The 12,917-nt window shown below is 62.5% G+C and overlaps 1 protein-coding gene across 1 annotated transcript in view; it reads left to right on the top strand.

The window, feature by feature from the left end:
* Positions 1 to 12,917, top strand: part of PIP5K1C (phosphatidylinositol-4-phosphate 5-kinase type 1 gamma) — a 58,947-nt gene that overhangs the window by 33,513 nt on the left and 12,517 nt on the right. The window contains exons 5-10 of the mRNA XM_007460429.1: positions 620 to 737; positions 5,940 to 6,092; positions 7,359 to 7,658; positions 8,414 to 8,619; positions 10,361 to 10,444; positions 11,715 to 11,763. Coding sequence (XP_007460491.1) covers positions 620 to 737; positions 5,940 to 6,092; positions 7,359 to 7,658; positions 8,414 to 8,619; positions 10,361 to 10,444; positions 11,715 to 11,763 — 910 coding nt within the window. The remainder of the gene's footprint in view (positions 1 to 619; positions 738 to 5,939; positions 6,093 to 7,358; positions 7,659 to 8,413; positions 8,620 to 10,360; positions 10,445 to 11,714; positions 11,764 to 12,917) is intronic.

The raw sequence follows: 12,917 nt of genomic DNA, 5'->3' as shown, positions 1-12,917 counted from the left end.
GGGAAAGACAGAAGTCCGTTGTTTCTCATATGTGTGCCTGTGTATGTGCACGCGCGCACACGACACACTCACACACTGATAGTCTAGGGCTGGTCAGGTGGCTCCGTGATGTTGGGTGGCCCGGATTCCTTCTGGTTTCTCCAGCATCTTCAATATGCCGCTTTACTTACCAGTGGCCCCCGGGGGCTGCCTAGGCTCCTGCCATCACACCTGCATTCCAATAGCAGGAAGGAGGAGAAGGAGAGCACATGCCCCTGCCCTTTAAGGGCATGACCAGGAAAGGACCCACATCATTTCTCCTCCACTCACAGGGGATTGGCAGCCCCCTGACCACACCAGGCTGTGGGAGAGGCTGGCAGTGGTCTTATTCTGGGCAGCCATGTGTATACCCAATGCTGTGGGCTCTGTTGCTGATGAAGGGAGGGTGGTTGTTGGGGGACAGCCCGAGGCTGGCCATGGCCCTTTGTCCCATCGGGAGCCCCGTGTTGCTTTTTGGATTGGCTCTTTGGGGACCTTGGGGCCGAGCCTGGGCCTGGGCAGGCAGGCGGGCCATCAGTGGGTGAGGGGAGAGCACACGAGCCACCATCCCTCACAGACCTCCCCCCTGCTTCCTCTGCAGTGAAGGCAGCAACCTCACCCCCGCCCATCACTTCCAGGACTTCAGGTTCAAGACCTACGCGCCCGTCGCCTTCCGCTACTTCCGGGAACTCTTCGGGATCCGGCCGGATGACTACTTGGTGAGTGTGTCCTCGGCTGCTGCTGCGTCCCCAGTCCCCCGGCTCCAGCCCAGGCTCGCCAGCTCAGATCACCACCTGTTTGTTGCCTCTTGGTCTCTGTGGGACAGGAACGTGGGTGCAGCGTCACCGGGCTCCCTGCTCAGTTTGTAGTCGGGGCGGGCCGGCCTCGGTTCTCGCTGGCCGTTGGCCGAGCCGTCTGTTCCTTCCAGACGTTACAGTCTCCTGTGCGCTCATTCTGGAGGGACTGTCCCGTCACCGGCCATGCTTGTGCTCCTGGCCACCAGCCTGGACTCTGTCCTCCCGGCTCCGCTGTGGTTTTAGTCTCTCAAGTTAGAAAAAACAAAACCTAGGGCAGACCCTGTGACCTCGCATCCATGTCAGGACTCCTGAAGGTCACGTCCGGATGGGGCTTCACGGCATCAGCGTCTGGTTCATTGGCCAGAGTATCCACTTCAGAAGGTCCGGCTGGTCTGTTCCAGTCCCGCCTGGTCACACGTTGTGACTTTGCACGTGGAGGCCTTGGCATATGCGAAGACGCCCACGTCTGACCTCCCAGCACCTGCCGTCTCCGGGGAGGCCCGATCCGTGGGTTTGGGGGGCCTTGACTGTGTTCCGATTGCTCCCGTTCGGGTCTTAATCTGTGGGAAAGCTGTGCCCTCAGCCAGGGCCACGTCCTTCTGGAGGCCCAGCGTTTGCTCCGGCCGGGGACACATGTGACCTGGGGCTCCCCAGCTCTGCCTGGTCAGTGCTCAGAAGTCACCGAGTCCCACGCGACCCCCCCCATCCCAGCCCTGGGAAGAGCTTCCCTCGTCTGCCACGGCGTGAGGAGGAGCATTTTGTGTGCAGCCTGGTGGTTCTACAGCAGAAAGGATGCCGGTTACCCAGACTCTGTGTTGTCATGTTACCGGGAGGGGAGACCTACGGCCTTGTTCACAGTTGGGGAGAAATGGCCTTGGTGTCCATTAGCAGGGAGTGGACAGTGGAACTGCCACGTCCACAGAGGTGGGCCACGGAGATGGCTGGGGCCTGATCTTGAACTTGATAAGCAAAGTGCAGGGACCTCAGACGTCTGAGGTCACCCGGCCCCACCTTGGCGACCTTCAACTTCATTCTCCCTGCTCTTCCCAGACGAGGAGTGTTCTTGTTTCTCCCTAACCTCCACTCCCACCAACACCGTCAGGGACAGGCAGGCAGCAGCCCTGCGGCCTCCAACATAGGCCACGGAGGGAGCGTGAGCCTGGAATGGCAGCAGGAGGGCGGCGATGGCCTGGATGTTCTGGGCCACGGGGCCCTGGTGGGCTGGAAACTCGCTGGAAGGTTCAGACCTGAGGCGTGTCCATCCTGGGCCCGAGGGGGTGGGGGTGCTGCAGACAGGGCCTTGGGGAGCCTGCTGGCGTCGGCCGTTGGGGAGCGAGCCGGGAAACACGGCAAGGAAATGGGTGCCATGCGGAGGGCAAGCGGAGCCCCTCAGCCTGCGGGCCGGGTCGCTCCGAGCTGCAGGAGTGAAGCCCACGTGGCGGGGCAGGGATGGACCGGGCGCCCAGACTGTCCCCAGCCTCCCTCGCTGGCTCTGCCTCCCCCGGGGTTCCCCTCTCCTCCACGATCATGGCCTCGGCCCCTGGCTGCCGCCCCCCGGCTGCCGCCCCCCGCCCCAGCTACAGGCACCAGACCCAGGTTTTTTTGTGCATAGTCATTCTCACCCCTTGTGAGACCCCTGCGCTCTCCTGGGGTTAAATGTCATTTAATCTTAGCTCAGGACAGCAGGGCATGGGGGTGGGGGGGGGGGGGCGGGCTGTTTCCTGAATCGGGGGTCGTCTGCCCATGGCCCCGTCCTGACGGTGGGTTACCTGGCTCAGGAGCCCCTGCTTGTCACCCGCCTGTCCCTCGGCAGCGGCGCCCAATGAGGCCCAAGACCCACGGCCCCAACCAAGCTGCTCCCCAGGGCAGCTGCTGTTAGCCATCTGGTTCCAGAACTTTCTCTGCCCGTAGATTTATCCTGTACAGAACTGGACACGTCCCTTCTGCTGGGTTTTCCGCTCGACGTCCCTGCTCTCCTGCAGGGTGCTTCGCTGTAGTCTGTGCCCAAAGGTGCCCGGCGGTGGCTGCGGGCCCATGCCTGGCAGAGCACAAGGAGGATATGGCACCTGGGTGGGGCCTCTGTGCTGTGGATGTTTGTGGCTAGTGGCTACAGGCAGAGCAGGGATGGACAATGGCTGTGGCCACAGCTGCATGCCCCTCGCCCCCGTCCGGGCCTTCCCTGAGCTGCTCTTGCTCCCACGGCCAGCCCTGCTGGGGGTCCTGCCAGCCCTGCTGTCGGATGCATCGGAATCTGGCCACTCCTCACCCTCCACTGATGCCCCTGGCCAGCCCGTGCCCCGCCCACCTGGGCACCCCATCAGGCTCGCACCCCCAAAGTCCAGAGGGGCCTCTTAAGGCACAGATCACACCATGTCACTCCCTAGCTGTCCCCCCACTCAAAATAAAGGTCGGCCTCCTTGGTTCCCTTCCCAGCCGAACTCCACTGCACCATCCCCTTGGCCACCCGGCCTCCTCCCTGTGCTGTCCTCCACCAGCTGCACGTGCTCAGGGCCTTTGCACAGGCTCGGTCACGTTCTTTTGCTCGATGTTGGCTCCTCAGGGGACACACCCTTCCTGGCCACCTGGCCACCGTAGCTGCCTCCAGCACGTCTGCCTTTCAACCGCGGGATGTTTCTCAGTGCCCTTTGTCACCATCTGACACACTGTGTTTTACTTTATTTATCTGTCTGGCTTCAACTAGAACGTCAGCTCCAGGGCTTCCCTGGTGGCACAGTGGTTAAGAACCCGCCTGCCAAGGCAGGGGACACGGGTTAGAGCCCTGTGCCAGGAAGATCCCACATGCTGCAGAGCAACTAAGCCCGTGTGCCACAACTACTGAGCCTGTGATCTAGAGCCTGTGAGCCACAAGTACTGAAGCGCACACGCCACAACTACTGAGCCCACGAGCCTAGAGCCCCTGCTCCACAACAAGAGAAGCCACCACGATGAGAAGCCCACGCACCACAGTGAAGAGTAGCCCCCGCTCACCACAACTAGAGAAAGCTCACGCACAGCAATGAAGACCCAACACAGCCAAAACTAAAAATAAAATAAATTAAAAAAAAAAAAAAAGAATGTCAGCTCCAGGAGCCAAGGATTCGGACTGTTTTGTTTACTGCCGTGGCCCCGGTGCCAAGACTGGGCTTCAGAATCCCTGGCAGGAGGACTGACTGTCCCCCCACCACTCCAGGAGAGATGCCCGAAGTGTTAGTGCCTCACTTGGGGTGGCCTCCGCCTGGGCCCCTGAGTGACAGCGAAGAACACAGCCCCAGCTGACCCACAGCAGACGCACTGTGAGTGCTGTCTGGGGGCTGCTTGTTAGTCGGCATATCCTGACTGTGCTGACCGCCATATGAGCTGGCTTCTGCCTCCATCACACTGAGTGGGGGCAATACAACTGCTGGCTCCTACCTCTCAGGGCTGAGATCAGGCATCAGCAGACCAGGGGGTATGTGGAAATATGCTTGGGTGTCAGGTAGTACTGAGAAAGTGGCAGTTGGCTTTTGGTCAAGGGACTGAGGAAGGTCCCTCTCCTCCCTTGGACCTGAGTCTGGCTCCGCTGGTGCTCCTGAGAGTCAGTAATACGTGAGAAACAGGAGCACTGGGAACAGCATGTATCAGTCAGCACGGAGCAGATTATGCTGGGTAAGACCCCTGCATCCGTGTGGCCTAAAATGACAGTGGTGTGTTTCTTGCTCACACTCTGTGTCCGCCCTGGGTTGACTAGGGGCTGTGCTCATCACTGGCACACCCAGGCTGACGAAGCAGCTCCCACCCCAAACGTCTGGCCCCCGTGGCAGAGGGAGAGTTCTGGAAGGCTCACAGCAGCATTTAAATCTTCCAACCTGGGGATGACCCACCACTTGTGCTCACAGTTCACTGGCCAGTGCTTGTCAGACAGCGTCACCGCCCCCCCCACCCCCCACCCAGAGAAGCCAGGCAGTGCAGTCCTGCTCCATGCCCGGAAGGGGTGATGGCAGGTGGGATCCAGGGTTGGCTGTCAGTGGGCTCTGAGGAGCCCTGGAAGTGGGCTCCAGCTTGTGAGCACCCCCACACCTAGTGCTTGTGGACACAGGGTAGCCTTTGGCTCAGGGGCCTGGACATCCAGGGGCAGCTGTGGCGTCAGGTGTTAGTTGGATCCAGGAGCTGGGCCTAGGGCAGTGGGGTCCTGTGTCTGTCTCCCTGCTTTTCTCTGTGGATAGGAAAGGGGGCCTGTCCTCCACGCTGTGTATACCAGCGGTACTCAGTTAGGATTTGGGGGGTGCAAGGGACAGAAAACCTGACCCAGACAGCCTCAACCCCAAAAAGTACCTCATTGACTCAGCTGAAAAGGCCTGCAGGCCTTGCTTTTCATTCATTTGCTTAACAACTGAGCATCTACTCTGTGCCAGGCACTGAAGTATGTGCTGGGAACCCCTTTTGTTATGTGAACAAATCATGTAGATATCCTTGTCTGCCTAGAACTTACCATCCAGTGGTGCGGAGCGGGTGCGCGGGGATGATGGGCAGTGATCACGGAGGTGGAACGTGGGTGTCAGGGACTAGGAGGTGGGGAAGAGAGATGAGAGGGGCCAGGGTGTCCGGGGGGGCTGGGGTGGGCTGCTCACCAGGCACGCAGCTTCTGTTTTTGCCGTTCCCGGTGCCGGGCTTCCACCCCCAAGGTCACCACGTGGTCCAGTGCCGCTGCAGGGTTCCAGGTGGGAAGAAGAGAGGGGTGCAGACAGGAGGTGCGCCAGCTCCTGCCACCCGTTTAGAAAGCCTCTCCCAAGTCCCACGCGGCAGCCTGTGCTTACGGCTCACGGGCCAGAGCTGACTGTCGTAGCTGCAGGGAGGCTGGGAGGCGAGTCGTGGCCAGGTGTGTCGGCTCCCCATACGGCCAGGTGTCTGTCCCTCACAGGAGAGGGAACACACTCTAGTGGGTCAGCACTGAGGCTGCAGGCTTAGCCCAGGCTCAAATCCGTGCTGTGTGGCCTTGGGCGAGACCGTCCCCCTCTCCAAGCCTCAGTGGCCTTGTCCGTAAAATGGAGCTGACGGTGACCAGTTTCGGGGTTGCCCGCCAGCCCCTGGGCCCCCAGGGGGTGGGGGTTGGTGAGCACCCCACCCACTCGCTGCCACCCTTTTCAGTACTCGTTGTGCAATGAGCCGCTCATCGAGCTGTCCAACCCCGGTGCCAGCGGCTCCCTGTTCTACGTCACCAGCGACGATGAGTTCATCATCAAGACGGTGATGCACAAGGAGGCCGAGTTCCTGCAGAAGCTGCTGCCCGGCTACTACATGGTGGGAGCGCCGTGCCCCTCCAGCCCCAGCGCCCCCGACCTCACACCCTCCTCCTCCCTCTGCCCGAGGAGCCGTGGGCACTAGTCCCCCCACACCAGCACTGCCCCCACCCCAGGCACCGGCACCTCCCTCCCCCCATCACACACACCCCGGCACCACCCGCCCTGGGCACCATCCCCTCCAGGCAGGCCGTCCTGGGTCACTGAGCCTCACCCATAGGACCTCCTCACATGGCGAGCAGGAACAGCCATCTGGGCCCTGTTGGCCATCCCCCCAACCCACTGCCCTGAGTCATGGGTCTTAGAAATCATGGCTTCGCGCCTCGTGTCTCAACAGCCGGTGACTCAGAGAGGCGCTGGGGAGGTGGGCCTGGCTGCCAGCTGGCACTTGGGCTGCTGGGCAGGGGTGGGAGCAGGAGCCTCAGACTTGCTGGCCTGTGATAGTGGGGGTCCTGATACACACACAGATGGGGGCGGGGGCAGAGGCCCCGGGCAGCTCTGCACAGGTCGTGACCCATCTCTCCCTGTGGGGCGCACCACCTGCCCCAGCCGTGTATGATCTTGGGTGAGACCCCCGGCTCCCCTAGCTCACGGGGTCACATTTCAGCTTTGTGAGTGACAGCCTCTGTCTCCACGGCTCAGCTCTGCTGTTGCAGCGAGAAAGCTGCCACACACAAGGCGAGAGCAAGTAGCCATGGCCGAGGGCCAGTAAAACTTCTTTTCTGGACACTGACGTGAGCATTTTACGTAATTCTCACATGTCACAGGACACTGTTTTTCTTTTAGTTTTTTAACAATGTAAAACCATTCTTAGCTCCCGGCTGTGCAAAGACAAGTGACCTGGATTTGGCCCTCGGGCCAGAGTTTGCTGACCCCTGCCCTGGACACGCCTGGAGGCCGTGCCCGCCATCCCCCCAGTTTGGGCTGGGGAGGTGGGACACCTGGGTCTGACCTGGTGGGAAGCCAGGCCCAGACACCTCAGCAGCATCCCCTGGGGCCCTTTATGGAAAGGCGGTCTCTCGCTGGGCCTGGCTCTGTAGAAACAGATCCTCCTGGCTCTTCCAGGTGGGGTGATGGGGAGCTCGTCTGGCTGGCTGTACAGTCAGGGTGCCGGGGGCGCGGAGAGAGGGACGAGCCTGGGAGAGGTGGTCAGGGTGGGTTTCCTGAGGAGGTGGCCTCTGGCCTGAGATGTGTGGGGCAGACAGGGTGCTGCGCAGGGTGTGGGCACAGCTCCCGGCCTCATCTCCGGTGACCCTCTCCTCCCCAGAACCTCAACCAGAACCCACGGACGCTGCTGCCCAAGTTCTACGGGCTGTACTGTGTGCAGTCGGGCGGGAAGAACATCCGCGTGGTGGTGATGAACAATGTGCTGCCGCGCGTGGTCAAGATGCACCTCAAGTTCGACCTCAAGGGCTCCACGTACAAGCGGCGGGCCAGCAAGAAGGAAAAGGAAAAGAGCGTCCCCACCTACAAAGACCTGGACTTCATCCAGGACGTGCCTGACGGGCTCGTGCTCGACGCCGACACCTTCTCCGCGCTCGTCAAGACGCTGCAGCGCGACTGCCTGGTGAGGAGGCGCCGGGCTGCGGCCGTGATTACGGGGCCTCCGTCTCTGAGCCCTGGTTTTCCTACCTGTAAAGTGGGGACGCAGTGTGAGCCCGAGATACGCGCTCCCTCCCTGCCCCAGCCCCACCTCAGGCTGTGTTCCTGCTGCCGAAACAAAGCCCCAGGAGCAGCCTGGTGTTTTCAAGGAGGGCCCTCACCTTACAGTGCACCTCAGATCAGGCTCGTGCGGGCTCCGAGCTGCCCTCCTCCGTGGGCAGGTGCTTCTTAGGAAAAAAGAACACCCGCCAGCCTCTTCGCAGGCCTTGCAACTGCAGCCCACCCACGCCCCCCTCGGCCTCAGAGGCGAGGATACGGAGGCCTGGCGGGGCTCAGGCCAGGCCTGGGTCCTCCAGGGTCCCCTCTGCACCCCGGCTCCCAGACCCCTTTGGAAGCTCGACACAGACTCCCCAGAAAAACCACCAGGGCCCCACGGCTTCCAAGAGCCCACCCCACAGGGCCCGGGTGTCCACGTCCTGGGCTGCACCTCGGGGCCTGCAGCAGGAGTGGTGGCCAGAGAACCGGGCTCCTGAACCAGGGCCAGGGCGGCCTGGCCTCGAGTCAGAAGCTGCGTCCCAGGCCCACCGCTGGGGTCCCCAGTGGGATGAGGACGGGGCCTCCCACCTGGCTGTGGGGACTGAGTGGACACAGACCCAGATGGGGGCAGGGTGTGGGGATTGGGGGTCAGCTGGCACCTCCCCCTGACCCCCGGCCCCGCAGGTGCTGGAGAGCTTCAAGATCATGGACTACAGCCTGCTCCTGGGCGTGCACAACATCGACCAGCAGGAGCGTGAGCGGCAGGCCGAGGGCGCCCAGAGCACCGCTGACGAGAAGCGGCCGCTGGGCCAGAAGGCACTCTACTCCACGGCCATGGAGTCCATCCAGGGCGGGGCCGCGCGCGGGGAGGCCATCGAGACGGACGACACGTAGGTGGCGGGGCTCGGGGGCTTCCCGCTCTCGTCTCTGCCCCGGCCCCCTTGCCAGGCGAGAAGAGGGGGGCGGGGGGAGTCGTGAGGAAGGTGAGAGGGATACGACCGAGTCCGGGGTCTGGTCTGTTCCTGGTTTGTCAAGCGGACAGCAGCGCCCACCCATCCCCCAGCCCCCTGCGCCTCGAGGGGTGGACGGTGGGCACACAGCTGCAGCCAGGTGTTCTGACCAGGGCGTCCAGATCAGTCAGTCAGTAGATGGAGATCATTGGCCATCCCTGTGGGAAGCACAGATCCCCTTCCCTCCCGCTGGGCCCCAGGGTGGGTTAAAGCACCGCCACCGTAGGCAGCAAAGCTGGAAAGGTGTTGAAGGATAGCCCTGGGGAAGGTGGAAACAGCTGTGGATGAGGGACCCTTTCATAGCAAGATACCAAACCCAGGACCCACTGGGGGCAGGGCTGAGAACGGTCCTTCCCTGGCGATGCCAGGCGGCAGTGAGGGGTGACCAGGTCCAGAGAGGAGTGCTTCCCCCGACCCCACCCACCCGGCCGACCTGGTCCTGCCCTGGGGGCTTGGGCGCAGTCGCAGACATACTCACGGGGTATCCCTACTGCCCACCCTGTGCTTCTCACATTCAGGGTCGGGTCACTTTCTCTGGGGCATCCTGGGCACTGTGGTGGGTGGAGCAGCATCCCTGCCCTCCAGTTGTGACAACCACACGTGTCCCCAGACAGCATCACTGTCCCCTGGGGACAGAGTCGCCCCAGATGGAAACCGCTGCTGTGGACAGGTGCCACGATTGTCCCCTCATCACCAGGCACTGACCATGCCGGGAACCAGCGGCACCCTCCACTTCCGGGCCCTGTTCAGTCCTTGGGGGGTAGGGGGCCCTGGAGGAGGAGGGTGGCATCCCCCTGTCTTCAGCTGGGAAAAGGAGGCTCAGAGGTGGGGGTAGCCATCAGGGTGCAACAGCCAGCTGGGGGACGGGCCGAGGCTTGACCCTGGCCTGGCCACCACACTGGGCTGCCAGCCGAAGGGCCCTGACTGGGCTGAGGCTGGGAGGACACGAGCTGGCCTGGAGCTCAGCCGTCTGGCGTTCATGGGGTTGGTGCCAGGCCAGGCGGGATGGCAGGGCGTGCCGGTGAGCTCAGGTGTGGAGTGTGGCTGGCAGAGCCTCTGGGGCCCTAATAACTGCAGGACAGCTGCTGCATCGTGCAACCTCACTAAGTGCGCCTGGCAGGCTCGGCCTGGGGCTGCATGAGGCCATTAACTCCCCAGGTTGCACCTGGAAGCCTGGTCCTGCCTGGGAGCCTGCGCATGCACATGCGGGCACGTGTGCATGTGCCTACACGTGTGTGCAAGTTCCGCGTGTGCACGTGTGGGTGTGCGTGCATCTGGGTCTCATGGCCGGGACCCCTCTGCACCCTGTGGCCTCCAGCTTTGACTTGGTGAGCTGGCTGGGAGAGCTGCTCGACCCCTCACCAGGGTGGGGTTCCCAGGTGCCTGGACCCCCTTTGAGGGTCCAGCCAGGCTGCCACCTACAGGGAGCGTGTGGATCCTCAAGCCCCAGGCCCCATCAGTCCTGCCTGCGTCTCCCTCCATCTCTGTCCCCGCAAGTCCCAGACCAGGCCCAGGGCCCCAGGCTCGGGGCTCCAGGCCACCTCCAGCCTGTGCCCCTGACAGGCAGGCCTGCCCCTGGGCCAGCTCTGCAGGTGCTGATACTCTCGACCCCTTTCCCCAGGATGGGCGGGATCCCCGCTGTGAACGGCCGTGGGGAGCGGCTTCTGCTGCACATTGGTATCATCGACATCCTGCAGTCCTACAGGTGGGTGCCCACCCCCCATCCTGTGGTCCTCCAGGTGGGAGCCCGTGCCCCCTCCAGCCTGCGGTCCTACGGGTGGGTGCCTGCCTCCGCCCTGTCTCCCCACTCTCCAGTGAGAGCCCGGTCAGGGCCCGGTCAGGGCCAGTGCAGGGCTGGGTGGTGGGTGAGGTGTCGCCACCTGACTGACTGTGGGCCCTGCCGTGTGGCAAGTGCTGGGCTGAACAGAGCAAGACAGAAGCACCCTGTGGCTGGGAAGTGCAACGTCTCTGGAAGGTTCCTACACTTCCAGAAATAAATGCTCACAGCCGGTGCCCTGTGCTGTGTGGTCTCGAGTGTGGACACGAGTGTGGTGTAGCCGAAGGAACCAGACGCCCTTGGGTGACGGGCAGCTCCGTTACCCGTGCCTTGTGCTTTGCACGCTTACAGCAGTGAGCGTCTCTTGTTAGTTTTTTATCGAAGGAGTTACACACACGCATCACACACAGTCCAGGCATGACAGGCAGGTTGTGGCCGTGGCGGTCCCCCTCTCCCGTCCACACCCCACCCCGTGCCGGGAACTCCACTTGGCGTTGGGTGACTCCTCTGCCTGCTGGCCACCTCTTGCCCATCAGACTGCTGATGTTTGCAGCCTGTTTCCTCTCCTGAGGGCTGACCCCATCCCCTGCAGGCATCTCCCTCCCGTTTGGAGCAGGAGCAGGCAGCTTTCCGAGTAGCAAGCCATGGTTTCTGCAGAGACCCTGGGTGGGGCAAGGGGAGCTCACCCTGGGGCGGGGGTGTGTGCCAGAGGAGGGGCTCCTTCCCCCTGCAGCCTAGAGGTGTCCAGGAAGGCTGCCTGGAGGAGGCAACATTCTCCCCAGCCCCAGTGTTGGGCGGGGCCTAGCTGGGGGTCACGGTGCAGGGTGCTCACTCCAGCAGCAAGGGGCCGGGCTCAGCCTGGCCCGTGGGAGAGAGGAAGGGTGGGCTCTGTCCCCCACGGGGACTATGTACCATGACCTTTCCACTGCCGCCCCCAGAGAATGTGGTGGGAGCAGCCAGCAGGTGGGGGGGCGGTCAAGGGGGCAGGAAAGGGGAGGTGGCCTCTGGCTGATGCAACAGGTGGCCTCGTTCCTCTAGACCAGGGCTCCTCTACCCCCTTGATGCCAGGAACACTCCCACCTGTGCCAACCACAAACGTCCCTAGACATCACCAGTGTCCCCTGGGATGGGCTTGCCCAGAAGAGAACCCCTGGACCTGAAGGTTTGGCTGACATTCTGGGCGTTTTCTTCTCTGCAGGTTCATCAAGAAGCTGGAACACACCTGGAAGGCTCTCGTCCACGATGGGGTGAGCATCGTTTGTTCGTTCATTCCGTCCATCCATCCACAAACACACTGACCGTCTCCCTGGGCCAGGCACAGGTGCTAAAGAGCTGAGAGATGTGTCCCCCTTTCTGGAGCCACAGTCATGGGCCAAGGGGTCAGGGCCGAGATGAGGAAGCAAGGCAGCTGCAGGATCCTCAACGAGGGGTCCGAGCCATCCGTGAGGGGTACAGGAAGGCTTCCTGGAGCGGGTCGGGGGGCCCCGAGCTGAGTGAGAAGGATTCCCAAGGACAGGCTGACCCGGAGAGTCAGGGGCCAGCCAGGCAGAGAGCATTCTGGAAACGTGTGATGTGGAGGGCGTCTTGGGCCCCAGCTGCACCCCGGGGGCAATACTGCACAACTCTGACCCCTGCTGCCCCACGGGGGTGGGGCCTGCTTAGACGGCCCGGCTCAGTTATTTGAGAAAAGCTTGAAATTTGTGTTTCCCTGTGAGCGCAGCCAACCCATGAACACTTGCGGTGAATTACTTCAGAATGTAAAAGACTGTGAGGACCAACAGTTGGGGCTAAACAGAGCCTGCCTGTGGGCCCGAGGCAGCCTGCGCACCCCTGGTCCAGCTGTGAACCCTCAGGCGGAGGCCTCTCCTCCCATGGGCCCCCCTGCCCCCCGCAGGCCAGCTCTCACTCAAGTGCTAAGGGCTGTGTGTGTGCCTGCAGTCTGCAAAATCCAGCGTCCTAACAAGCCCGCCCACCACTCAGAGAGGGTTTGGAGGGTCTGGGGGAGCTTCCGGAATAAGTGCTGAGAAGGTCCAGGTTGCGGCCGGGCGGCCTCAACCCCCGTCAGAGGATTTGGGTGGACTCCCCAGGAGCCTCAAATGTCGATTGAAGTAACCATCCAGGTGTGAGCATCCTGGGGCCAGTAGGATGGCCCTCAGTGTTGGGGGCCAGGTTCTTTGTGTGTGTTGCTGCACACCCCCAGGCATTGTCCTCAGCCCCTGGCCCCAGCCGGGAGGGAGGGGGCGGAGAGACTCTTCGGTTATCTCAGCTCATCTCAGCTCGCCAGCCGTCGGCCAGAACGTGGTCACGTGGCCATGTGGCCACGCCCCGCGCAGGCAAGGATAGAGTGCAGCGTTCATTGTGGGAGGCCACGTGTCCAGATGGGTTCTGTTATGTTACGGGG

Source organism: Lipotes vexillifer, unplaced genomic scaffold (genome assembly GCF_000442215.2).
Source record: "Lipotes vexillifer unplaced genomic scaffold, Lipotes_vexillifer_v1.1 scaffold225, whole genome shotgun sequence".
NCBI lineage: Eukaryota > Metazoa > Chordata > Mammalia > Artiodactyla > Lipotidae > Lipotes > Lipotes vexillifer.
Note: the sequence above shows the minus strand (reverse complement) of the source record. Positions and strands in the feature narration are given on the sequence as shown.